The sequence below is a fragment of the Larimichthys crocea genome, chromosome IX, assembly GCF_000972845.2.
Source record: "Larimichthys crocea isolate SSNF chromosome IX, L_crocea_2.0, whole genome shotgun sequence".
NCBI lineage: Eukaryota > Metazoa > Chordata > Actinopteri > Sciaenidae > Larimichthys > Larimichthys crocea.
Window position 1 is genome coordinate 8,774,728 of NC_040019.1, and position 27,826 is coordinate 8,802,553.

Consider the following 27,826-nt stretch of genomic DNA (forward strand, 5'->3'; position numbering starts at 1 on the left):
TATTTATAATAATGTAATAGCAGCTTTATTAATGTTGTGTTAACCGTGAAGTACTGTGCTTTAGTTCACAGAGATTTCTTTCACATGGCAGCCAGCATCAGACAATGCACTCCAATTATGTTCCTGTTTTTCACCTATGATCTTTGTGTAAATGTTTAAATACATTTAACGTCTCCTTGTAACCTGATTTACGGCTGTAAAGATACAATAAAAGTGTGTGTAACTACTGCGGTGAGAGGAGGTGGAGAGTGACGGTGACACATAAAGCATGGCCTTGAGTGAAATACAGAGAATGAACTACTACAGACAGCACTGAAATACAGAGGGAGCTACAAAGAGTGAGACAGACATGAGAACAGGAAATGGTGTTGTGGGGTCAATGGTTGGAGCCTGGCCCAGCAACTGACATCTTCTCCATTTAATCTAATGGGATGATAGGTGTTTATATTGCTCGTGGCAGACTTGGAGGCTCTCGGCTGTGATACATTTAGTGATGAGCCAGTAAAAGAGGAAAAAACTTCGACTTCCACCAGAGCCAGAAAGACAGTAAACATGCAGGTTATTTTAAAATGTTGTAAATTCAAACAAGCCGAGCCATAAACACATCAGTGACCCTGTGATGTTCATGTGTGCTTTAGAAAGTTGTTTTATGTCTGTTTGTGTACTCGTGTTTGTATTTGTGCATGAATGAGTCAAGCGCACAAAAGGTACTGTTGAACAGGATGGAGATTTGGCAGGCGGAGGGGGGAGGGAGGAGCGAGGGGAAGGGGGGAGGGAGGGAGGGGACGGGGGGTATCATTCAATGCGTCACGCTGCCCTCCTCTCCTGTGTTCACCCAGCTGTGAGGATCATGTTTGGCACACTGGCTCAGGCACCAAGACATCCAAGACCAGCTGAGAGAAGAAGAAAAAAAAAATACTGACCCATTTTAACACAGAGACAGGTGGAAAGGAGCCGCTCAAAGAAAATTAAAGACTTCATTGTCTTTGAGTGGGTGAAGAAAAGGAGGCTCCACAGCTTTGCTAACTGTAGAGAGAAGGGCCGAGGAAGCTTGTGTGTTTTTTCAGTGTGCAAGGAAGCAGATATGCGTCAAATCAAAACTAAAATCTAGCCATGCTTTTGAGGAAGCGCGTGTTACGCAAACATATACGCATTATCTCCTACACACAGATTTAATTCACGACGCACACTGCAGCATCTTATAATTGAGCGCACGCTGAGGTATGCACATGACCCCCAGGAACATCCTGACTGCAGAATGCACCCATAATTACAAGCATGTCCCTCCTGTAATGACAGTGTGTGTAATAGGAGATATAAACATTGGCGCTGTGATAAGCCAAGCCCTAAAATTAGCCATGACAAGGTCAAGGATGCCGTTTCTCCCAAAGCAAAGAGGAAGACATCTGCTTGCACTGCCTCGTCACTCCCAGTCAATGTCAAAAGTTCCTTCACTGCTTGACACAGCTGTCTGCTGCTACTGAATCAGGAGTGGAGAGGAGGAGAAGTAAAAATGTCAGAAAATATATTCACAATAAAGACGGGCCGGTTGTTTTGTTTTTATAAGGCAACACATGCTCTCTGGTGAATTGATTGTCAAAGATCCCCCCCAGACATAAAAATACTCTTGAATAATAATTTAAGCCTGGTATGGTTCTGGCTCTGTGAGGCTGCACTCAGGCATAAGGATGATTTCAATTAAATACTAACATGAGCATGCTAACATGCTTACAATGAGAGCGCAGCTGAAGCTGGTGGTAATGTCATTCATTTTGCAGGTATTTAGTCATAAACCATAAAGTTTTGGACAAATTGAGATGGCGCTGGATGAAATGTTAAAGGTCCAGTCTGTAAACTTTTGGGGGCTCTACTTATTTTAGCAAAAACAGAATATTCATAACTAGCTTTTCCTTAGTGTTCGACCACCTGAAAATGAGAATCATTATGTTCCTACAGTAGCCCAGAATGGACAAACGGTGGCTTTAGATAGGGACTTTTGTGTTTTTCACACATTTCATAAAGAGGGGATGAGGCGAGGGGATTGCAATCAGTAACTACACTCCTTCTTCACGTTCAGGGGATCATCTGATTTATTATAATTAATCCTGAGGGTGACATTGTGTAATAGATTTCAGGGCAACACATTCAATAATTGTCAACGCATTTCATTCAATACCACAACAGTGCTAGAAAAATAAATCAGAGGATCCACAAAGTCAGTAGGGTTCATCCTATGGGGACCATGAATGTGTATGAATGGCACAAAAAGCTATGTTTGCTGAGATATTTCTGTCTGGACTTAAGTTTGTGGATTCTATAAATCATGTTGAAGTAATAAACTACTGGACTATAATGTCTCCTAGAATCATGCTCATCCCAGGTACACACATTTAACTGAGATTTAAGGTGAGTGCAGAGAAAGTTTCCCTCTTCAGCAGATAAATGTGAAAACAGCCTTCTAGGGTCAAACTCTGCACATACATCATTCTGTACAGTGAAGGTCAAACATTCAAGTACAGTAACAATAACCAAAACACATCTTTGAGCTTTAAGGCTAAATCAGTTCGCTCTTTAGTGCAGAAATATGGCTTACGGTATAATATTTCTCCAATAACGCTCAAGTGAAATATTGCACTAAATGGCCAGAGGGTGCACTATGTCTTCTCTGAGCCCTAAAACACAGGTGCTGTGTATTTGTTGGCCATGTGTAAAGCACTAACCTAACACCCTGCTGAACTCCTGTAGAGGATTAACTGTGGCACAGTTGCAGGAAGAGGAATAGGACTACAGTCACATGCTCCCTGGCAGATCCAAACACATGCCTGCACACAAACACTAACACACACACACACATATACAGCAGCTGTGATGATGTGTAGACCAGAAGTGCTCAAAAACACTGACATGCATCAGGAGGCAGACATATTTTCCGGCTGATGTCCAGTTATTTTTTAGTGATGACAGCTAGGATCTGTGTGTATTTCAGTGGGTGTTTTCTGTGCTGTATGTGCAGATGTGTATCGACGTGTGTGTGTGTGTGTGTGTGTGCACAGCTTCAGTTTCTCAGCACATTTCACCTTCACTAAATCGGCCCTCTAATGCTGCAGTAATACCATTGCTAACAAACAGCAAATTCTTGTATTTGTATGAATAAATTATCACCTGTAACACATAAGAGAAACTAGAGAAAAGCAAGCGGAGCCAAATATCTCTGCAACTCGGTGACAAATCAGAATAAAATTTTGTCACGCAAATGAAAATAACCTTTAATCATTGTAGCACTACCATTGTTAGTCATAAAATAAAGTGCATAAAACTATGCACAGTCCTTTTGTGCCATGAGTGGTGGTGATTGTGTGTGGATTTGGTGGGAATGTGTGTTTGTCAAGAGAGCAGGCAAACAGCAAGTATGTATGGAAAAGCACCAAATTCCTCGCCATCCTTCAAAGAACGGAAGAAAAAAAGAAAAAAAATCAAGGATTATTTTAGGCAGCCATCGGTGCCTCTTTTTATAAACTACCACGGGGGTAAAAGGCGAAGAGGTCAAGCAAAAAGATGGTGGATTTAGTTTCACTGTCGATAGAACCAGCACTACTCCAAGCCCCTTGTTCTGTAGGTTAGCTAGTTCAATTTCGGATTGAGTGCAGGACCAAAAACAAGAGCTTTTTCCTTCCATTGCTATGACGGACCAAAGCTTTGACCTTACTCTCACCTCTATTATCTTTCTTGTCTCCACTCTCCCTCTCATCTCTCAGCACTCTCTCACTGTCACGGATGCCTATTGAACACACTCAGGAGTATCTCACGCTCTCCCTCTCATCTTTTTTGTTATTCCTCTCTTTGTGTCTTTTTGTCTAGTAAACAGAGAAAAGATAACAGCCACATGTTTCCTGAATATTTTTGAGTTAGCACCGAGGAGGTGGAAGATTGCTCGATTGCTTGTATTCTATTAAAATCGCCCCTTTTCAGATTCTTGGTGAGATGGATTCTTTATAATTTTAGATCCTTTTGTATGTTTGAAAATTGATTTTAAGACAGAACCTAAACTGAGAACCAGAGAGTCCAAAATAATTTCCTGCATATAAGTTGAACTGAGCCAAGGCTTGGAAAAAAATAATCTGTATCCCAACCAGAGGTCAACCTCAGTGCACCAGACATGTGCTTGTAATCAAAAGAAAATATGGAAGTCAGTACTTTAATCTTTAGCATACATTGCTCACACAGAAAGTACAGGTAAACCATGTAACTTAAACAGGAAAGAGGATCCAATTTCCAGAGATTTACTTCTCATACAGCCGCTTTAAAAGACTGACACATACATACAATATAATACTGCATGTTGTTTAAAGCCCAGGAGCTTTACAATGCAGAGGAAACCCCAGTTACTTAGATAGCAGAGCTGAGAGGAAAACATACTCGACATGCACTTTGCAGGAATGCTTCTGCAGACTGAAAATATTTTGCTCCTCCTGTTCTTTCTCAAAAACTTAAGGGACCTTTTGAATGGACCTCTTGAACTTCCTAACATGCAGCTGAATATATGTTTGTGTTGTACTTCTATGTAAGCGCACACAGACATAAACACTCGTACATACTTTTTCCGCACAGACGTTTGCAGCTGCCTGGGACAGAGAAAGGCATTTAATGACGGCATATTTAAACTCTTCAGACTCTGTACTTAGCACACTTCCTTTTCCTTTCATGACATATGACCTTTATTAATAATTCAATGTGTTTATGAAAAGAAGAAGAAGAGAAATTCATATGTCTACAGAAGAGTCTGGTTGTATGCAGATACTTTTATTAAGGACACAGAATTGTAGCTGATGTGAACATTTGAATCTAAGTGGAGAAGTGTCTAGTGCTATATCAAAGCTGACAGAAAGCGTATGAGATGTCTTCTAAGAGAGATGCCACATCTTTAGGAATCTCACAACATTGTAAGAGCCTCACAGCCTGATAGCCTGACAAAGGAGGCACTTTAGGCAATTGAGAGACAGCTTGTATCAGCAGTTTTACCTACTCTGGCACAAGTGAAACACTTATTCTGTCAGAGTGGCATAGCTTTCTCATCAACGTCAAATCTGTTTAGACACTTGACAACCTGCCAATATTTGGGGTGTGTTCAGATCGCTTGTGATGCCTGCGAGTCTTTAGATAAGACTCGATGTCTTTATCAGACACACGCAACACTATCTATCTCTCTTTCAATGTCAAAGAACAAAATAAATTGAATTATTTCTAACAAACACAATTGACCCAGTATAACTTATTTGAAGTTTCAGCAGAAACACTCTTAATCCTTGAGATTAAGATTTAATGAGATCAAACCCTGTTTTTATACTGTTTTTCACAGATTTTACCCCTCTATATTATGATAATAGTGGCGGAGTCTGCCATTCCCATACTAATTGCCTATATATGTACAGGAAGCAATATGTGGCAAAAATCCAGCATTACTGCTTTTCATTGTATCTCATTGATAATGACAGTATAAAGAATGAACAGAGCTTGAGTGCCATCAACCGTAGGTTTCCGCAGTGCTGTTTCGAAGCCGAAAATATGTGCCGCTGGCTGCCACCATGTTGGATGTGCTGCTTCTTCCACCTCTCAGTTAATCTAATATATAAAATTCTGCTGTGAAGTTGGAGATGTTAATACGGGAGCTTATGGAGGTTGACTCATTTCTGCAGCCTGTCTCAAGTGCCCGCTCAAGGGTTTACAATTTTTAGCACACAAATCAACAATGATTTTGGGCAATTTTTCCAGCAGATTAGTTTTAAATAACCAACCAACTCCTTTCTGCTGTGTGGGAACTACTCACACCATTCGCAACATTAAATCTGATCTCAACAGGTGACTGTTTATCGCACAAGGTGAAAGCCAAAATACTGACTGATTTCATAAGATAATATGAGTTTGTTGGCTGCGCTGTAAACAGATACACCCATTGCTCTTCTGTTGTGCTCCTGACGAATTAGCTGCTCGAAGGCTTTTTGTCGTTGTCACACCAGAATCCACCACATCACAACAATAACGAGGACTGAAATCTGACATCATTTTTCTTAAACACATTAGTGTGGAAAAAGACAATGAAGGTTGGGCGGCTGTGCTGCCAAGTCAGCGGTGAGAAGTCACCGGTTAGAAGAGCGAGTGGCAGAAATCAGAACAGGCAACGACTCCCCCTTCATCAATTAACCCACTGAAATCAAATTAACCCACAAGGAGTAGCGCTCCCCTCTGGCATTTTACACCACAAATGAAGAGCGATGCACATTACTGCACTTGTGAGGGAGCGAGAGCGACACAAAAGCACCAAACAGGTGTAGAAAGAAGGCCTCTAGGGCTGAAGACACTAAACAGATGCTTTTCCTCTGCCTTCTGCTGCCACCTTTACAAGTCCCTACAAAACAAGGGACCGTCATTTGATCTGTGTTGTGCTGTAGCATCCAGCCCTGGGAGGTGAGCAAGCCAAGCGACCTAATTAGAGCAGCGAGAGTCCCAAGGGCTGAGTGACGGATAGACCTGCCAATCACGCGGCAGAAAGCCTCCATCAAGCCATGACTTCTCACCTGACACAAAGAGAGGCGGGAGGCAGAAAACGACAGCAGCGGAAGACCAATAAGGACAGCGAGACATTATGTACAGTCGCGCTGCCGCATCTAAAAGGGCTGACAAGATCCCCAGCCATTTGGCAAATAAAACAACACAAAGCTGCAGCGTCAGGCTGCTTTTAAAGCGTTAAGGGACAGGCTAAAGCAGTGGCCTCCGCTTAGCCTGAATTATTAACGTGCAAATAAATAAACCAGACTATGCTTTACTAGTGTCTCTGGTGTAACTTAATTAACCGTGACAAGCCACGGGGAGGGAGAAATGAGCGAAAGGCACAGACAAAGACAGAAAAACTGACAAAGAAAAAAAAAACAGAAGACAGAGAGAAAAGTAAAAACAGTTGCTAGGCAACATACAACATATATAGGAATTGAGTAATGTATTAAATTTTTGAGATTTCTGTCTCCAGGGTTACAGTGGAAATATAACATTTTAAGCACTTCTATGGTCCTCTTCTTATTCTAAAAATCACAAAGGAGTGTACTGTAAGCTGTCTCTCCTGAACAGAGATACACCTCATTTGCTTCCTTACCACTGAAATTCATAAACTCACATTTGGCCGAGATATTATCAAGCACGTCATACATGTGGCAGGAAAGTACTGGGATTACCAGAAGCAAGACATTAACGTTGCAGTATAGGATTACGCAGTGAGTTTCTTTAGTGGGAAAATTCAGGGCAGTGATTGTACAATTAGCACTGCATGGAGGCTTCTGAAATGCCTACAAGTGGTTAATAGTCTGATTGTTCCTGAAATTGGGCAAATGGAGCATAAGCAGTATGAAAAATATCTCATTTGGCTTGTAATTTCCTGCATTGATTCTTTCCACAGGGATGCCATTTCAGATACAATGACAGCCCTGCAGAAGTCAGCATGGCTTTTCCTTGTTTCATTACACACCAGATAAACAAAATAAAAAGGAGAAAACCTGGAAAGCAGCAATACCTCTGTGTGTATGTGTGTGTGTGTGCGCGTGTGTTTAGGACGTAGGCAGGACCGGCCCATTAACTTCATTTTAGGTCACACCTGAACAGGTTTAAACCTGCAACTCACCTGGCTTCTGTCTGTAATCTGCAGTTTGCTTACTAAATGGGAGTGGCAGCCAATCAGAGCTTTAACACTAGAAGTCCTCTGCAATTCTGTGAGCATGTTCGACACACACACACACACACACATTCTTATGTAATTCCACTCAAGTCCTCCTCTCCTGTCCATTCACTCTTTACAACAGACACAATGGTACCACGGCGTGTTCATATCTTTTCTAACACTACCCTGCCTAAACACGTATCCCTATGGCTCCATGCTCACCAAGTCATGCCTGGTAAATACTCTATCAAACCTTTTGTGTCTCACTTTTATACTGCGAAGTCCATTTATTCTATGAGGCCCGAGCCAGAACTGAAATTGAGCTGTACAAATTTTCATTAGCATCTGAAAAATCATGGGTGTCTGCCTAATTCAAGATGAGAGAGAGCGGCGTTTGGCAGCGCAGGGAGAATCAATGCACCACAAATGGCTGTGAATCAACAGTCTGCCCATAATGTGTTTGTTCTCATCAAGTACCAGTCTGATTGGTTGCAGATAATCTCTCAATGGAACATGAACACATGATAATTAGAATTTGCAACACCATAGCAGACATTAATATTTTCTCTCTCCCCCTTGTTTTGCACAGCCTTTAACCTAAGTGTGCTCTAACTCCAATTGAATCCCAGCCAACCATGATATTGGCAAAGCTGTCTGGCTTGCAGAAAATATTCACCCAGTTACAAGCAGGGCAGTATCTCCCTTTAAAGAAATTCTCTTTGTCAGGGTGTCTGCAGTCAGGTGAAGAGACTGCAAACACATTTCCCCGAGACGAAGTCAGCGACTGACTCGTGTGACGGCACGGAGACCAGCAGCGTCATCAAACGGACGTTATATCTACCAATCAGGCAACAGGCCCCAGAATCGGGGCTCAGACCAGTGCCAACACACATCCAAAACATAATAGACTGGAGGAAAGTGGTGTTAATCCGTAGGGAAAAGCTCGGTCTGAGCCAGGTGGAGTGTCTCTGCTGAAGATAAGCATATGGCTACTTGAGCCAGAACAAAGTAAATTCAGATTTACTCAAGTACTGCATTCAGAGGTACTTGTATTCGTTTTTATTCTGTTCTTCTTAACATTTATTTATTTATTGTCATCTGTAGTTATTTCCGCCTTTGTGCTGCTGCAAAACCATTTCAATAAAGGCTTATCTCGTCTTATCAAGTCTTTATGTACTGCACACACTGAAAGAGTCTGAAACCTTACCAAGTGATTACATCTAAACATCCTATTGTGGGGGAGTGTTTGGTGAGATAATTTCAGCCTGCTTCCACTTGAAATGATCTGCTTTCATTTATTTACTTACTGATAAATATATCAGTAAAAAAAAGTATAAAGATGGATTTTTATAATCATCACCGAACAGGATACACAGTAAGCTGCACCTTCACCACCAAATGTGTTAATTATGAGTACTTTTACCTTGAAGTTACTACTTGTAATGGAGTATTTGCAAAGTGTGGCACTGAATACATCTTCCACCACAGAAATGGTGGTTAATATCTATCTAACAGACTATCACATGGCTAAGTAGCTAACTTTCCAGCTATCACAATGATGTCACCAGCTACTGCCCATTCCTACCGAGCCTCCTTTCCCACTCAGCCTTCTGTCGCCCTGCACACATGCGGGAACAACCAGTGGGTGCCGAGAATAGAACACAGCTGGCACTGCAGGGCTTACATATTTCACACTCAAGCCACCGTGCTCCAAAATACTCCTGCCCATCCCGTCCCATTTCCAGCTCCGGGACCAGCGGTGGTTCCCTCTCTCCTTCCCTCCTTCCCTCCCACCCTGTCCGTCTTTGAACCGTTCTTCACCTCTGTGGCAGGGCCCTGACAAGCCTACTGCTCAGATAAGATCCATGACTACTCTCTGGAGAATTTAATAGAAAAGAGACGTGTAGTAAAAACAGAAGCACGAGGGAGGAAAAACCCTGCCTTCCTGTTCCCAACCCATACCCTGCCCTTTTTCTGTCAGTGACTAACCCATAACAGCGCTTGTTCACAAACCATTTTGTTATGGCAGCAAACTATTTGAGGAAACTGTATGCCAGTGTCTGACATACAGCATGCCATGTTCACACAGGTGGGCCACTGCTGGGTTGAGTCCTATTGCGATGACAAGGGATTCCCACAGCAGTGACAGGGGCAGATTAGTGGGAGGCGCCACACACAGAGTCAAGGTGAAGCCAGTTCTAGCTGTCAAAATTGCAAGCGAGCAGAGCCAAAAGCACAGGTTGGGCGTAGGGGGTGGACGGTTTAGTGAGAAGCAACCAGATGGAGCTGCTCCGTAGGGCACGCAACAGAAGACTGGGGTTGATGCCTTGGAAACCTGGACAGATCATCTCCTTGTGTAAGAGGACGCTGCCATGGCTTCAATGTCATCCTCAGATATCTTAATATAAACAACACTTTTATAGCGATAGCACCAGCAGCAGGTATCAAATGCCTGGTCGGATTCATAGTGATGTTTACTTATCAGATTGTTTCTTTAGATATGGGATAAGTCGGATGATAAAAACTACAATTAACAGCTGTTTTGGGAAATTATATAATTGTAATATTTTTTTTTTAAATGAACAAAGTTGAAACTCTTGTTAGAAATGTTTATCTTTGTGCTTTTGTGGGAATTGTTGACAATAATTCAAATATATCACCAGCCTTATCTTTTCAATCAAAATTGTGCTAATTGAAGGCTGTTTGATTTAGACAAAATTCAGACAGACATAGTGGATTTATGATCAAGTATCAAGTATTAAAAAATATAAACAATATATATATATAAAATATGTTCTAAAATGAAAGAGCTGTTGTGCAGAAATATGTAAGTATTTGACAGGTAATAAGAGCGTTCACAGTGTGCAGAATATTATAAATGTGCAGATAAACATTAAAATGAAGTAGTCCAAAATAAATAAAGGCTGTGCATTGTTATAGATATTTAAGATTTTTTTAATCAAAGGATTATTTGTCCAATATTTAATTTTTTACATACAGCCATAACATAAAATATCAAATTTGGTTATTACGTATTCTCAAGATTTTACACTTGAAAAATAATGTTTGTTCTTTCTTTTGTAAATATGTCATGGCAACACTGTTTCGAGTTGGCATTTCTGTACAGGCAATGGCTTGTTACTTAGCAACATATGCACCAACAGCAACATATCTGCAACATATCCGCCACAATTGGCTTAACATTGATTTATTGGTCAGGCAGCTCCAGTTAGGACAACGTTTATGAACATCATTTGAGTGCTTCAGCTTCTTTTGTTAAATGAAAATAAGAGGTTTTGTGAAGATGATATTTATCACTATAAATAATATTGTTTTGGTACCAACACCCAGGTATCGTTTTAGCACTGGTGTTAAAAAAAAAAAATGCTCCCGAGCTCCTGTGTAAACTCCAACTTGACCGATTCTTTGGCTCAGCATATTATGACACGCACTTCATCCTGACCACTGCTTCTTTCTCATCTATATGCATCCTTACCTTATCCACCACCATTAATAACGAGGAAATGCAAACAGTCTGTATTAAAAAGGCACCATCCCTGATTACCTGCTTCTTCTTACAAGGTACGGCCACTCACCTGCCATAAATCAAGACACTGCTGTTAATGGTATTCCCTCAGCCTCATCTCTTAGCGCTTTATTTCCATGCCAGACAGCGGCATCATTATTATACATGCAAGATCTCTATTGGAATACAGTTTGGCTAATGAGCCCCTCTTAGTTGATCACATTAGACCTGCACTTGAGGACACTTAATTACCAGTGGTGCACTCTCTGTCGAGGGGACAGAGGAAGTCCTTTAATTAAGGTCTCTGCATTCTACCTATGTTTGTACAAGCGTGCGTCCTTGGGATATAGGACACATTAACAGCCCAAATAAAGGTGATAAAACATGTGGTGTGTATGTGCATGTGAGCGTGGGTGGAAGATTTAGTGTGTGCAATGTGTGTTGCATTTGTGATACATATGTTTGTGTAAGCATGTGGGTGTTTATTTCTTTTTTTTTTCCCCCCCTCTCTCCGTGTTTGTGTTTTTGAATTCATGTGTGTGTTTGTCTGTGTGCATAATATGATGGGTGTTTGAAGTTTGTCTCCTGAGTCTGAGATGGTTTACAGTGTTTACAATACGCACACACACACACACACAAACACACTCATGCACACTGAGGCTTCCTGGGTCGTGAGGTTCTTAACTGTCTCTCTCCTTGCATTTCATATTCAGGCTCAGGGACTCTGGCTCGAGTCAGTGTCAGAAGAAACCTGCCCAGTCCACAGAAAGATGACTGTTTTCTCTCTCTGCCTCTCTCTCATTACGTTCCTCCCTCTTTAATTTTCTCCCTTGCTCTGTCTCACTCTTTCACTCTCAGTTTCTCTCTCTCTCTCTCTCAAATAGGCTGAGGCTAGCAGTCAGGAAATGCACATCAGTCATAATACTTTCCTAAAATGAAAACAGATTCCGCTGCAGTCCTTCGGTCGCTCACTCCCTCACACTCACTCCTTCAAGCTGAAAACATTCCTCTGTTTCTCCTTCTCGTCGTCCTCCACCCCTTTTCCCTCCTCCGTCCCCACTTCAACTTAGCTCGCCACGCTCGGGTCTTGTTCTCCCGCTTACAAGGGTCTCGTTTGCTTTCCGTCACAGGCGGATGATCGCCAGCAGACGAGACAGTTGTTTTGTGGGTTGTGCGATCGCAGAGATCTCAAGTATGTGACGCCGCGTGACAGTGAGTTGCTGCGCCCTCATAAAGGCCACACAGTATAGGGCACTGATGCTTTCTAAGGTAGTTTTTATTGATGCTGGTTGCAATAACAGACAGTAAATCAGTGTGAGGGACGAGGTTAGTGCATGTTGGAATGCTGTTTAAGACCAGAGCGATCACTGGTTAGCCACAAGCTCTTTATGTAAGCCTATATGAACTGAAGGAAAAGGTTAAGAACTATCCCATCTAAGAGGTTGGATTCTGGTCATATTTTGAACCTCTAATAACCTGCAACTAAAAAATACTAATAATTACTGTGTTTGTTTGGTTGATTAATCTATTTTTGCAGCCAATAAAATGGCAGAAAATACACAGTCACAGTTTCCTAGAAACAAAAGCTTATATCTTCAAATTGCTGAAGCAACAATCAAAACTTAACATGACAACAGACAGACAAAAACAGGAAATCCTCATGTCTATCGAGCTGGAAATCTCCAATTATTAATAGATTATGAAAATGTTTGTCGATTCATTCTCCGTCGATCAGCAGAAAAGCACTAAACCAAGTAATGTCTGGTAAAAATGCGTGCAGGAAATCATAATTCTTGCAATTGTTCATATAAAATAGAGATTTTTTCTAGATCAATACTCACAACAGATGGGATTCACTCATTTCCAGTGGTAATAACTGTGCTCCAGCCTCCACTTCTTAAGCATATCATGCACGTATGTCTCAGTTTCAACATCAGGATGCAATCTGCATCCCGCGTGTCTGTCTCTTTGTCTCAGTCATACCCTCTAACCAGGACACTTGGTGTGTCATTACTGTTTTGTTCTGTCTTGGACTTCCCTGTAGGAGCCCTGCCAGGGAGCAACCGCTGTGGCACTAGCCAGTCATAAATATTCTCAACAAGCCAGCTGATGGATGGTCTCTTTCTCCCTCAGTTTGAAAGGGATGTTCACAGGGCCCGTACGATGGCCAACAACGTCACAGAGAATGAATGAAAGCTTTTTACCACAAGGGAATAACCTCAACTGAGAAGCTGACAGGGACGTAATCACTGTTTTCGACTGTTACGTGTCAGACTGAGTGAATTTAAGACATCTGATACTGGGGCGCCGGTGGATTTATTTCAACGTCAGTGGACACAAATTCAAACAAGCTGCTTTTGAACAGCTTAAGATATTATTTTGAATCATTTTCTCACCACTTCCTCCCTTTAACACAAAAACGTGTGAAATGCATGAGAAGAAAGAGCTTTGTTTGAGATGTATGCACACTGTGTGACAGCCACAAAGTTTGTTTTTTCTTCTCTATCCACCAAAACACAATCAAAAGTCATAGCATGTGACATGTGTTTCTTTAGCTTTGGCGTAGCATGTGTGGTGTAACAGAGGCCGGCTGCTGTCACCGGTACACAACCTGCATGATCACCTTAAAAAAAAAAAAAAGCCCACAGGACCCCTATGTTGTTGTGGTTCTCAACAGCCTACGCCTGAGCTCAGGCTACTGCATGCCTTTCCACTTGGCTGCCTGTTGTAGTAGGACAGTTAACTCACTGATTGCAGGATGAAAACTGTGAAAACAAACTGCTCAATCTCCTCCACCCTCAAAACCAGTGAGTTCTGCAGAAATGACACTGCCTGTAGAGTCAAAAACCCCTTTTTTTTTTTCCAGATAAACGGAGTGTGAAAGTGTTGTTTCCGCCGTGTGGCATCTGTCAAAATCTTAATAACCTTCTTCACGTTCAATCCGTAACGTTCTAACCCGGTTTTGTAGATCAGCACATTATAAACTATTATTGACTGGAGTGCTCTGGCTTTAGGAATATTAACGAGAGGCAAGGCTTCTTACCAAGTTAGTTGCTTGGCAATGGAGCAGAGTTCCTGCTACATTTCCAGTGAAATGATGATTTAAAAAAAAGGGGAGGAGGATAATAGCCAGAGCTCGACTAGGGAAGAAAAAAATCAGTGTTTGTGTATTGTTTATGTGCCAAAAACTGCAAATATATGCAGTGTTTGTGTATTGTTTATGTGCCAAAAACTGCAAATATATGTCAAAATAAGTGGCCACTTTGTGTTGGTAGCATTTGGAAAATTGCATGATAAGCATAATGTTGTGTTTTGGGGTTTGCAATCAGACAATAAAGTGGAGTTATTCTTTTTGAAACCATGTTGATGAGGCTCTGGGCTGAGATGTCTTATTTTAACAAGCTTAGTGGTGAAATCTGGTGCTTTTCTGTCTCTCTCTCTCTGTCTCTCTCTCTCTCTCCTTCCACCCCGCACCACTAACCCGTGGTAATGATTACCTAATAACAACACCAGCAATTGGTTCACCTTTGTACAGCAGACACACATTTAAGCGTGCCTCCCACAAGTCTTATGACTTGTCGATCACAACTGGCTCTGGTGTCTGTGCCGAGCATGATTTATTGATACTGTACCAGAGAGAAGATGTTGGAGTGGCAGTCCTCAAGGCTTGCCCCGTTAGCCACCCAATTCGCTGTTGTAGTCATAATTGTCCGCCGTTGGGGTCGTCAGCGCTGGGCATGTCGAAAGCCTACATCGGTATCAAACACCGAGCAGGGGGGGGGGGGCTGACAAAACGAGTCTGCTTAAAAAAAACAAGCAGGCTTGTATTGTAACCTCACAAGAGGTCCAGATAATAGACTCGGGATGGTCGGGCAGAGGAATGGGCGTATTCAAAAAGAAGTGCAGAATGCATCCATTAAAACCAAGAGCGCATATTAGAAATGTTGTAATGTAAATCCAAAAGCGTGTGCGCGGATCAAAACATTGTTAGAAATCCAGGTCAGGCGATTCCAAATGTGAGCATTGTCAAAGGAGGAGAGCTGAGAAAAGGATCCATTTCAATCCACACACAGAGGAAGATCAGCCCGTTTCCATATCAGTCTTTCCGCTGATAGTTTCATCATTAAATGAGCATAATCCATGAGGGGGGACGACTCCTTTCTTCAGCGCGCAGGAGCAGCCAGAACATAAAATAATAATAATAATAATAATAATAATAATAATAATAATAATAGAGAAATTAAGAGTCAAAACTTTAAAAAATACTCGCCTCTCTGCAGAAATAATTAACTTAGAGTCGAGACATTACATGCAGGATATCTGATTCCGTCTGCTCCACAAGCTGATGCACCACTTGTGATAGTTTTCGAGAATTGCATGAGCTATTTATAGCCTTCTTTCTTACCACAACCGTTCCTCTCACAATGTAACCCAGCCTGCCTCTCTCACAAACAGGCGCTGCGAGCAGGAATGTTTAATCCCTTCTGTTGCTCTTGAAATTAAAACGGACCGATGATGGTCTCTGTAATAATAATATATATATTTATATTATTATTTTTGTTTTAAGAAGAGAGAGAGGTTTGCTCCTCCGTGGCAGGGCGGACAAAAAAAAAAAAAAAGAAAAGTCGAGTAACCTCCGAGCGTTCAGACAAGAAAAACTATTCTTACACTCCACCACCAGGAAAACGACAAGCAGGGCTGCTGTGTAGAAGGAGGTTTGAAAAAATCCTTCCTTCCTTTCAGTTTTATATCATTACGAAACGTCCTCTCGCGGCGAGCCTCAATCTTGCACAGAAAGAAAAAATATATATATCTCTGATTAGTTTATAAATATATTTTTTTCAAATGCACAGTTCAAGCAAAAGTGACAGTCCTTGTCTGGCGATGGATATGTTGCACGCTGCAGATTTCTGTCTTTATAAACCACCACCACGACATTTAAAAGCGTATCCTCCTCCTCCACCACCACCTCCTCCTCCTTGTTCCTTCTCGACAAATGATGATTTGATTATTGAATTAAATCCTCCAAACATGTGCTTGGTTGGTTTCCTCCTCGGCAGCGACCTCCTTCCTCATTGTTTATCTCTCAGTGCTGCGTTATTATATTTGGTAAATAAGTGTGCGTGTAGCCTGCCAGTGTCATTCTCACCCCCTGTGTCTGTTTGCTTTACGCGAAGCGCCGCTGTAGCTTTTTTCCTCTCTCTCTCTCTCTCTCTCTCTCTGTCTCTTTCCGCGCACGCACGATCGTCCAGCCCACCCCGCATTGTAATGTAATGGCGGTCGGAAGTGTACTACCGAGACTCGCCTTCCCATTTGGCCAAGTTTGCGCTCACGTGATCAAAGTCTGGGATTACAGTACTGTTTAGTATCTTTGATAAGAGACTGGATGCGACGCTGGAGACGCCTTTGCCTGTCGTGCGCCCTGACAGCCAGCAGCCTTTATTGTCACACTCTTTGTTGTTAAAATGAATCTTTGTTGCCGTTTTTCCATCTGTCTATCAAAGTTCAGTGAAGATGATTTTATTTCTTTCTGTCGTGGTTACATAATGGGGCTGTGTTTGAACAACAGAGGATGTGACAGAATAGAGGTCAGAGTGACTTACTGTGCGCAATACTGTGTTTCATAACAGCTATCTAGGTTAGTCTTACACTCATCACATCATGAGACTTTGGGGAGTCTTTGTCATCTGAAAATAATTTCATAGATCAATTGAATTAATAAATCAAATCTTAGGAATCAAATCGTTCATTGTTTTTGCTCAGTTAACAATATTGGAAATATCCAGGGCCGTAACCAAGATTAGATGCACAGAGGTTTTGATGAGATGAAGCCCACCCCCCAGAAAAACAATATTGATTCAATAATCAAATCATAGTTTGTCGAAAAGGAGGAGGATACGCTTTTAATATATAATAATGATATATATTAATATATACACACACTGTTGCCTATAAAGTTGTCACCTCTTCCCATGAAATGATTTATTCTTGATAGATAAAGTGTATCTTCTCAAAACTTATATATAGAGAGACCAGGGTGTACCCCACCTCACGAAACAGTTACAGATAATGCTTTGGTTTTTATTTAAAGCTGAATTGATCAATATCAAATTAATATAATATATAATATAATATATCAACAAAATGACAATATGACCATGTGTAATGTGAAAAACTCCTAGTGACGAATCCACAAACAATTATTATCACCTGCACCGACTCCACTTCCTCTCAGCTCCATGGAGGAGAGAGACCTGTGATGCAGACAATGGTGGACATGTGAAAGCACACCTCTGTTATCTCAGTTGGCTTTGCAGATAGCGGTCTTGTCTGAACTGGGTGCTCAAACACCAGGGCAGCGTTGGCCTAGGGCAGGGGGGACCTACCAAGGAATGCAAGCATGTAACAGCACCAGAATGAGTGCCACAGCAAGGTAATAGGACCGCTAGCTGCATAGCTAACTTAACTAACGGCAGCTATAGTGAGGGAGTAAACATCTAGGGAAAACCAAAAATCATATCTCCATAAAAAATGATCCAGTTTCATCAAAATCTGTGAATAAAGTTGTGTTTTTGTACAGTAGGTTACTCAGTGAGGCCATGGTGTTAATATTTGTTTCACCTGACCTGACCCAGACCTTATTCTTACCTCTAAACACTGTCTATTGTATCGTTGTTCCAAACTAATCTCATTTTATTTGTGCTCTGATAAAAAAAACTAAACATATCAAATTCATTGGCTAATACTGCAACAAAGTGAAAAAATAAAGTTGTGTTTTTATATAGTAAGGCCTGAACACATTCTTGCCTTTTCTGCCACAAGTGGACTAACTGCACAGCTAATGTGTTTTTCAGTTTACTGCCTGCTGTAACTGTACGCTACCTGCTCAGCACCAAAAAGAAGACAGACAAACTAAAAAAATAGCGGTGCATTTAACAGCTGAGGTGCCAGAATATATTTTTTCATCAGGTGGCCGGAAATATGACTCCAAATGAATGCTAATGTTAATTTAACATATCAACGCTTGAGATGAAAATGCTTTACAGTGTTTTGTGCTGCCCCCAAGTGGCCAAAAATATAATGTAATCCAGGTTTAAATGGAGCAGTGGTTTCAAGGAAATTCCTTTGGAAAACAACAATTGCTTATAAAATCAACTAAATAGAAATACATAATTCTTTGTTTATTTTTTTTTCTTGGTCTAAAAGCCCCTGCGATCTAAAAGCCCCCGTGACCCGACTACGGATAAGCGGGAGAAGATGGATAAAAGTAGGGCAATTTCAAAGTCCCAAGTCTAAAAACACTGGAATCGGCCTGAAAAGTCATTATGTGTGAGGTGTTAGGTCACTAAATCCTCTGAAATCCTCACAAAATACTAGAGACATGAGTCCTCGCTGGTATATTTCTTATACCTTTAACTCTCTTTTAACTTTATGCTGATTTTAATTGTGCAAACATGTAATTTTATCTTCCTGACTCTTCAGTCATGTACAATCCATTGTTATTTTGATGCTGACATTTTGTTGCAGGTTTTGTTTACGCTGTCTATGAAAGAGTGCTTCAGTTGTTCTTTCTGTTCTCCAAGACTGCAGGTGGTGCTCTTTGAGGCTGAAGAACAAAAGATTTATTAATATAGCTACAGTTTCCTGTGGTAGATTGAAGAGGCCATCCAGGCGAGTCAGTGCATCAAATATTTGTGCTATCATAAATAATGGATTGACTATTATATACTATAAACTGTATATATACGCTACGTATGCTTGGAGTTCATTTTGGTTGTTTGGATTGCACAAATAACAGGATTTGCTGGTTTTCGTTTCAAACTTACGGTACCTTTCCTGACATTTGTTAACTCGATTCTCTTTTGACAAACAAGGAAATGCTTTCCTGGAATCATGTTGTAAACCAAACTACAGCCGCAATGATACCACAGTCTAGGCTGATTTATCTCAAGTGTAATTTTAGTCATGAATAAACAGGAAAATGAATAGTCAATAGCTACAGACCTTTGCACATGGTTCCCCTCAAGGTCTTTAAAAAGATTCAGTCATCAGTTTATTCAGTCAGTAAGCTTTTTATCCTTCAGTCACATTGTACCTCACTGAAAATAAAAATGTATCACATTTGAACTGAATAGCTTTTCATTTGCAGTCATAAATTTGCAATTATTTTTTAAAATGCCAACACACTGTAAAAATTACTTTATATTACCGTTTATCCTTTTATTAAACTCTCTTTGCACTGATTTATTTTGCACACCTGCGTGACAATTCAGGAAAACAGTTTGGGTTTGGATCTGTAATATGCAAGTTGTTGCACAAGAAGCATCATATTCAGATAACGGTGTGACACAGGAGTTTCATTTTTAGGTTGCAGCACTAGGATTTTTTACATCTTCTCAGAGAGACATTTAAACATCAACTCAACATCATGTGAAGCATTTAAACGCATGCACAATGGCAGCAGTTTGATTTCTGTTTTCATAATTTATGGACTGTTCCAGGCTGAATTTCTACACAGGAGAGATGTTCCAGCTAAGTGTAAATCTAACAAAGCTATTTATAGACAACTGTAAAAGGAATCTTTCGCTACCATACATCTCTAGAAAAGATCATCAAATGTCGACATATCCAATCCATTATAATATAAGTACACTTGTGACGTTACTCACTTCATACAGCTTTATGTGTTTGAGAAAACAGCTTGCAGCTGGTACATAGTGCCACAGAGAGGGAGCCTTTAGTCCAGTGGTTCCTCTTATATCTGAAAAGCAGGGGAGGGAAAGATATGAATCAGATGGATGAGCGAGGGCTTAGCCTGGCGGTTATTGATCCCTTTGCTCCAGGAATGATCCAGGACTCATTTGGAGACTTTTTTTCGCCCCCTTTGTTCAATACATCCTGAAAGGCTTTCAGAAGACTCTCGCACACCGTTTGGCACACTTGGTGTGGAGCTGATGGGATGAGATGCTATCAGTTTGAATAAATCTATTTCAATATGCCACGTGTTTCCCCTCATCAGGCCCCCACTGACTTGATCTGTGTGTGAGGAGAAAAGACGCATCACTGCTCTGATTAAAGATAATGTGTTTGTCTAGACAATGTGTTTAGACTTCTTTGGGATGGAGTGGATAGGCATTTGTGTGTGTGTTTAATGTGTGGCTCTGTTAAAGTATATGTAGATCTTTCATTTAGTCTCCTGTCATATAAACCAACATGGTGCAGTAAACTACAAACATATACTCACATGAATACATACACTTATATTTAGGTGAAGTCTTTTTGCAACACAAAACATATGTTGGGCTGAGGCAGGCAGAGCGGGTCGTCAACTAATCAGATGATCGGCGGTTCGATCCCCGGCTCCTGCGGTCTGCATGTCGAAGTGTCCTTGGGCAAGACACTGAACCCCAAATTGCTCCCGAAGGCTGTGCCATCAGTGTGTGAATGTGTATGAATGGTTAGATCTGCAAACTGATGAGCAGTTGGCACCTTGCATGGTAGCCAATGCCATCAGTGTATGAATGTGTGTGAATGGGGTGAATGAGATATGTAGTGTAGAGCGCTTTGAGTGGTCGGAAGACTAGAAAGGCGCTATATAAGTACAGTCCATTTACCATTTACCATGTTATTTACTGTTTTATTTACAGTTCTCCTGTAAATATTTACTTAATTTGCTTCATCATTTATGCAAAATTGTGCAATAAATATCATATAAAGTCAGAACTGGAATTGGGAGAGAAAAGAAGTGAAGAACAAAATTGCTGGTTTATTAAAGCCCCTAAAAATGTATCAAATCTTAATTATTTCCTAATATTATGAATTAATTTACGATTACAGTAACAATAAAAGTTTGGAAAACACCAATTATTATTTATTCAGACATAAAAAAAATACTTTACTTAAACCACTTAATTAGAAGCCAGTGTTTAATAATAGGAGATTTTACACATCATCACTACATTAAAGCACGTGACAACACATTATAGTTATTAGGTATTACCTTACACCAAGTAACTGCCATGTGTAGCTGACAAGGCTAATGCTAGTTTGTTATTACCCAATTAGAGTCATAAGAGACACATCAGACCTGACTAGTTATTGTAATTCTGTTTAATCAAGATGTACAGTAACCTGGGAACATTACATCACATTATACCAATAATCTTAGACTAAATGCTAAAATTACAACAGTTAGGTTAGCAGAATTTGATATATGAAACTATATGAATGCTACAAACACTGATAGATATATCCGAATGGATCCATGAATGTATGAATGAAACAAAGTAATACCTACATTTCCAAATGATCGGCAGTGAGGTTAAATAGATCGTTTGGTTGTTATATTTATTCATTATTATTATAAATTTCGGTTATATTTATTCAATGTACATTACAATTAAAGTTTTCCTGGTTGCTTTTTTTACTGGACAGGGACTATAGCAGTTGTAGTAGAAGTCACCAATGTATACATAATTTAAGTCTTTAAGGCGTTTGTTAAGTTTTATTGGTGCAACATCATTTAGTAAATCACCAGTCTAAGACTAACTAGTAGCTGCTAAGAACATACACACAAGCTTATTACTGAATTTCCTCAGAGCTACTACAACCCCATCCAGAGCTCCCAGGGTGTAGTTTGATTGACAGCAGCCAAACATCCTCACCACTGCCATCAGTCATACTGAATCCTGAATGGTGACTAAACGTACGTGACATCACCTTTTTCTGACTAAACCTGTGAATTGGTGTGAACAAATAATAATAATAATAATAATGTAAAATAACCAAAACTGTTCCAAATTTGGCAGACAATTGTGTATTCTTGTTGGATCCCATCACTCAACAAGAGAAGCTAATTAAGAAAATAGGTTTTCGGGGGCCTTTAAAACATTACAAATAGGTCATGATGACAAACACTGCCTCTACATGTTTTTCAACATGTTTTGCATAAAGCTAACTGTTGGAGTGCTCATTATTAATTTAAGACGAGCATATTGCAAGAGATTCTGCTTGCATGGACATCGAAGGCTGTTTATCATTCATACCCAGAGGAATGTGTTTCTTTTAAGAACAAGCAGTAGCCTTGCAGTATCTTCATTAGTGATTGATGGATCACCGTGCACGAAGTTAACACACACCTAGCAGCAAATTCTCTCCATAAAATCAGATGAGAGTTTCTCCTCTCTCTCCGTGGCTCCAATACCTCTCTGGCATTTCCTGGAGCGCAGAGAGTCTGGCTGAGAAGAATAGATGGTGTGCATTATAATGAACATGGGCTGACACCGCCTCATCCATCATTCCACCCAGGAAAATTATAGCAGTGCCAGAGAGAGAGAGGGAAGGAGAGAGAGACTTTAAATCACAGACCGTCTACAGGTCTAACTCTTCTTAGACTGTCATCAGCTCATTGTTGTTGTTTTTCAACTGCCCAGTCCACTTCTGATACTGCTCTCAGGAGGAGGCTGTCCGTTTGTCTTCCTGTCAGTTTACTGTATACGACTGTAACTCTCCTTAATGTATGTTACCTTAAATATGCTTCCGTCTGTTTCCATTTTTGTTTTGTCTCTATGCTGCATTCTTTTTCTAGGGCAGCAGCTACATATTATTTGGATTATCATTTAGTCTTTTTTTTTTAGATTAATCACTTTAGGTCTATAAAATGACCTTCACAGTTCTCAGAACCAGTTTTACCATCTTCTTTTGTCCAAGCAGCAACTCAAAACCCAGAAGTATTCAACACATAGGACCATTTAAAAAAAACTGGCAATGGCAACATCAGTTGGCAATATCAGTCCACTACTTTAAATATTTAAAGATTTTGTACAGATGTTAATTTTCTCCAGAGGATGAACCCAAGATGGATAATCTAGCTAATAGCTCTTGAATGATGAATCCTTCTGACTTTGGTCATCACCTCACTCTTTCTCTATTCATATTTGAATATCTTGATAACTATTGGTTGGGCTCCTGCTAAATTTGGTGTAGTCATGGTCTCCAGATGATGAACTAACAACTTCCCCTAACCTTTTATGTAGCGTCATCACCAGGTCAACGTCTCATTTTGTCATACCTGCAAAACTAATGACATCCTCAACGACCTCAGATAATTAGGACGAACGTTTGCTCACATGCTAAACTAAGATAATGAACATGATGAACAGTATCTCTTCTTGGAAGCCATCAGCATGTTACTATTATCACGAGCATGTCAGCATGCTAGCAATGTTCAGTTCAGTTAAGCTCAAAGCAAGATGCTACCGTGGTTGTAGACTTATTCTAAAATACTTTGATAATTATCAAAAATGCTGTTGAATCATTTTCTGTTCATTGACAAATCAAGTTGTTTCAACATTTAAATGTATTCTTGCTCTCTTATTTTACAATCTAGTATCACATATTTTAATATTTGACTGGGTTCTTTTTTTTTTTGCCTGTTTTACTCTATGACAAGTTCCCTCCTTTGTACTTTTCTACTAATGACTGTGGTGTACTGTTTGTCTGCTGGCAATGAATGCACTCCACTGACCATGATCGTCTCTCCCCTGTGAGCCCACTAAGCCCAGTATAATTTATCCTGATTCTACTCTTTTGTGATTTTATGCTCATTTCTCACCATGCCAAAGATTTGTTTCTGGGCACTTACACACAAGTAAATTATACTGAGAACTCTTGTGCTTTTTGGGCTTTTTAACTAACTCTTTTTATATCAAAGGAGAGGTGACAGTGTGTTTGTTTACCTGCTCTTGTATGTGTGTGTGTGTGTCAGTGTCTGCCTGTGTGTGCACGTTCATCCGTGATCTTGAATGATTCACTCAAGCACTGTGAAGACTGTTGTAATAGTGTTTCCGCGGCATATTGATTTCACGATGAGCAGACGATGTCTTTGTGAGATTACTCGAGAGATGGGAAATTAGATGTTATCTCATAACAACAGAAGATGAGGAATCATATGGTATGTTATCTGATTTTTAAGTCACGTCAAGCTGTCAAACCCACTGATACAAAGATGACGCTTAATGCTTAATCTCACAATGCAGACAAGGATGATTACCACAGATGTACTGTAACTAGTAAATCAAGTGCAAGATGAGAAACAAAATATAGATTTGAATTTAAATTGCAAATGGCTTAAAGTCATGCAGGGTGAGAGATAGTCTAAGGAGTTAGAGCAAGGCCTTTAATCCCCTGTTGACACAGTAAACCTCCTCTGTGGCCACTATAGAAACCTGGTTGTACTGCATATTTCAACCTGCAAGTAGCAGAATATAGCTGCGCTTTCATGTAGAAATATTACCACAGATAGTGTGCTTTAAGTGACCAGCCAGCATTTCCACTTGGCTGCACCCTCTGATGCCACCTGAACAGAATTCAGTAGGAGCCTTCAAGCTGCTCATACATAATGTATTGCTGAAGGTCTGCTCAGTTTTCATGTTCTCCTAATTCATTTCACAAAGAGAGAGCGAGAGAGAGCGCTCTGCCAGCACACAGGACATACAGCCTGTATCACACTGTACACTGTTAAATCAGGAATCACCCCTTCACCGCAGAGCGTTTCCTTGTTGAAACGAGTGCTGTCGTGTTGCTTTTTGCTTGGCTCGAATCTTTATCAAGCCAATACATATTGATCCACATGAATCAGAATTATTCCTGGTATCATTTTGTCAGTATAAGCTCCTGATTTCCTTATGCACACTTGGTTTTTTTTAAAGCAATCATTTTAGTAAATGTATTTGTGCTAATTATATATTGTCAGATGCTGCATATTTAGCTTAAATATTGTATTTATCATCTTTTGACATGTTTCAGTTGATTGTATGAGTATGACGCATGCTTTTATTTACTAAAATATAGCATTTCAAAATAAATCACCAGCTAAAATACCGATAATATGCTAATTTCACCCCCTTCCAGAGTAAAGAATTTGATTAAATCAGCATAACAGTATAATCCAGCAGAATTCTCCATGGTCTTTGTCTTCACGTTTCAGAGACAGAAACTGATATTTATTAGTTTAATGCTCAGTGACACGGCTCTGGCCTTGCCCTTCATTTTTTATGTTGCTTTCCCTTATTTCTTTTGTGGCGTGATTTGATGTGCCGTGATTGTCTTTTGTTTCTCTTCTCCTCACAGCATAAAATCATTCATGAAAATCAATCCAAACATAACCCGCTTTTCTGTTTCTCAAAACGTAGCCTTCTGCTGACCTCAATAAATCGACCAGTGAGCGTCAAACATTTCAGTTAGTGCCCTTAAAGTGGCCTTTCCACAAACATAGTCCTTCACTAAAGGGGGGCACCGAGAACTCTGTGTGTGTGTGTGTGTGTGTGTGTGTGTGTGTGTGTGTGTGTGTGTGTGTGTGTGTGTGTGTGTGCGCGAGATAGAGAGAAAGCAAAAGAGAGAGGGGACCGAAAGCATTGTAGTAACCAGCATTGTAACATAATAAAATTATGGCCCATTGCCCATTACTGATGATTATGTCTGGTCATTTTAGGTCATGTTATTTTAAGGGGAGGTATTCTGTTCAGCCTGGCCTTTATCTGGGTGTCAAATAAAAGAACAAAGTTAGGAAGTCAAATTAAATGATATCTAGTTATCTATTCTTCTACATTTGTGAGTTTTGAATAATGATTTTTAGACAAAAACTTGAGGGATTTCATGCCAGTCCAGATTGAAACATCACAACAACTATTGGGCTGATTTCCCTGAAATTTCATACAGATTCTCATAGTGCCCCAAAGATGATGATTTTGGTGATCCTCTGACTTTGCGTCCACCAGAAGTTCAAGTTTTCACTTATCCTGTGAAATAGCTCAACATACACAGGGTGGATTGACACCAAATTTTCCATTTTTGTTTTGTCTCTATGCTGCATTCTTTTTCTAGGGCAGCAGCTACATATTATTTGGATTATCATTTAGTCTTTTTTTAAGATTAATCACTTTAGGGCTATAAAATGACCTTCACAATTCTCAGAACCAGTTTTACCATCTTCTTTTGTCCAAGCAGCAACTCAAAACCCAGAAGTATTCAACACATAGGACCATTTAAAAAAAACTGGCAATGGCAACATCAGTTGGCAATATCAGTCCACTACTTTAATATTTAAAGATTTTGTACAGATGTTAATTTTCTCCAGAGGATGAACCCCAGATGGATAATCTAGCTAATAGCTCTTGAATGATAAATCCTTCTGACTTTGGTCATCACCTCACTCTATCTCTATTAAAATGTGAATATCTTGATAACTATTGGTTGGGCTCCTGCAAAATTTGGTATAGTCATGGTCTCCAGATGATGAATTAACAACTCTGTTCCCCTAAACCTTCATGTAGCGCCACCATCAGGTCAAAATGTAACTTTACTTTGGTTTATGAATAAATATCTGCAAAACTAATAACATGAGGAGACAGCATGCAGCAAAGGGCCGCAGACTGGATATATTATACCTATATAGAGCAGTTAGCATGGCTGTACACTCTAAACAGGGCAAATCCTTTATCTTTTTTTCCTGCCAGGCATGCATGCATTTTTTATACCTGGTTATCCTGCCCAGTTCATGGTTGGTTCAGTTCAGCCTCCTGCGACCATGACAGGATAGGTCCTGGAGGCTGGAACCTGTCACTTGACTCACTGAGCAAGAGGCCTCTCCATTCCCCAAAATCCCATTGTGACATCTGCCGTTGCCAGTTTTTCTCTTGGCCAAGGACCTCCGCACCCAGTGCCACATTGGACTAGTGGCACCATTAACCTATGGTATTCATTTACTACAGCTACTGCTTTAGCTCTTATTCAACTGCTGCACTTTTTGCATAGCCCTCTCCAGTATCCGCTGCTCTCAGGCAGCAGACATTATCTGATCTCAATTTGTAATCCACACATAGCACAAAAGCAGTAAAGAAATCAGAGCCCTGTATCTCTATTGAATCACCTTTTAGCACCTGTTCCTTTGGAAGGTCAGGTGCCTTTGAAGGGGCAGGTGCTTGAGATAAACAATGGAGACTAAAAGACTCAGAGCCAAGAGGCTCTTGCCCCCCCCCCAAACAAGGCAACTCAAATGACAGCTCCTCCACTTTGTACTTAAAGGGATCATACAGTTAAAGACAGCAAAGAAGATTACAACTGTCATGAAAAGAAATGAAGGCGTGGCATGACTTTCTCTGTGTTCAAGACATGTTTTAATTTCATTGTAATAGTGTGTATAAGGACATAAAAATATACTTTTCTTTTCATCCTCTCCACGTTCAGTCTATTTTCAATAAAATACATAATCCAGTTTTGTGTGAGTTTTCCGGAAAGAAAATCTGATTACATTTGATTACACCGTGGCAAATGTGTCACTCATTTTTTATTTAATTCATTTTAATTTTTCAAATTATATTATGCCCCGTAATGTAATTACACCTTTTGCGAATTATGACTTGTATGTGCACGATAGTTTAAGGATTCTCTATCTGAAATGCACACATTGCTAATTAACAAGATATTTATGTTTGCTTGTCCGGAGTGAGGGCTTGTTTTTCTGCATCTGGCTGTATGGATATCAGTGTGGGTTAAGGGGGTGGAGGCTAAAGAAAGCCTGGGAATTCCTGAAAAAAGAA

The 27,826-nt window shown here is 40.2% G+C and overlaps 1 protein-coding gene across 4 annotated transcripts in view; it reads right to left on the reverse strand.

Annotated features, from left to right (window-relative positions):
- Positions 1-16,481, reverse strand: part of LOC104924912 (mediator complex subunit 13L) — a 72,746-nt gene extending 56,265 nt beyond the window's left edge. The window contains exon 1 of one of the 4 annotated variants that reach the window (XM_019271730.2): positions 14,861-16,481. In XM_019271730.2, the coding sequence (XP_019127275.1) occupies positions 14,861-14,932 (72 nt within the window). In that variant the 5' untranslated portion in view covers positions 14,933-16,481. The remainder of the gene's footprint in view (positions 1-14,860) is intronic. The other 3 variants (XM_019271732.2, XM_019271729.2, XM_019271731.2) reach the window with 3 other exon arrangements.
- Positions 16,482-27,826: the final 11,345 nt, after the last annotated feature.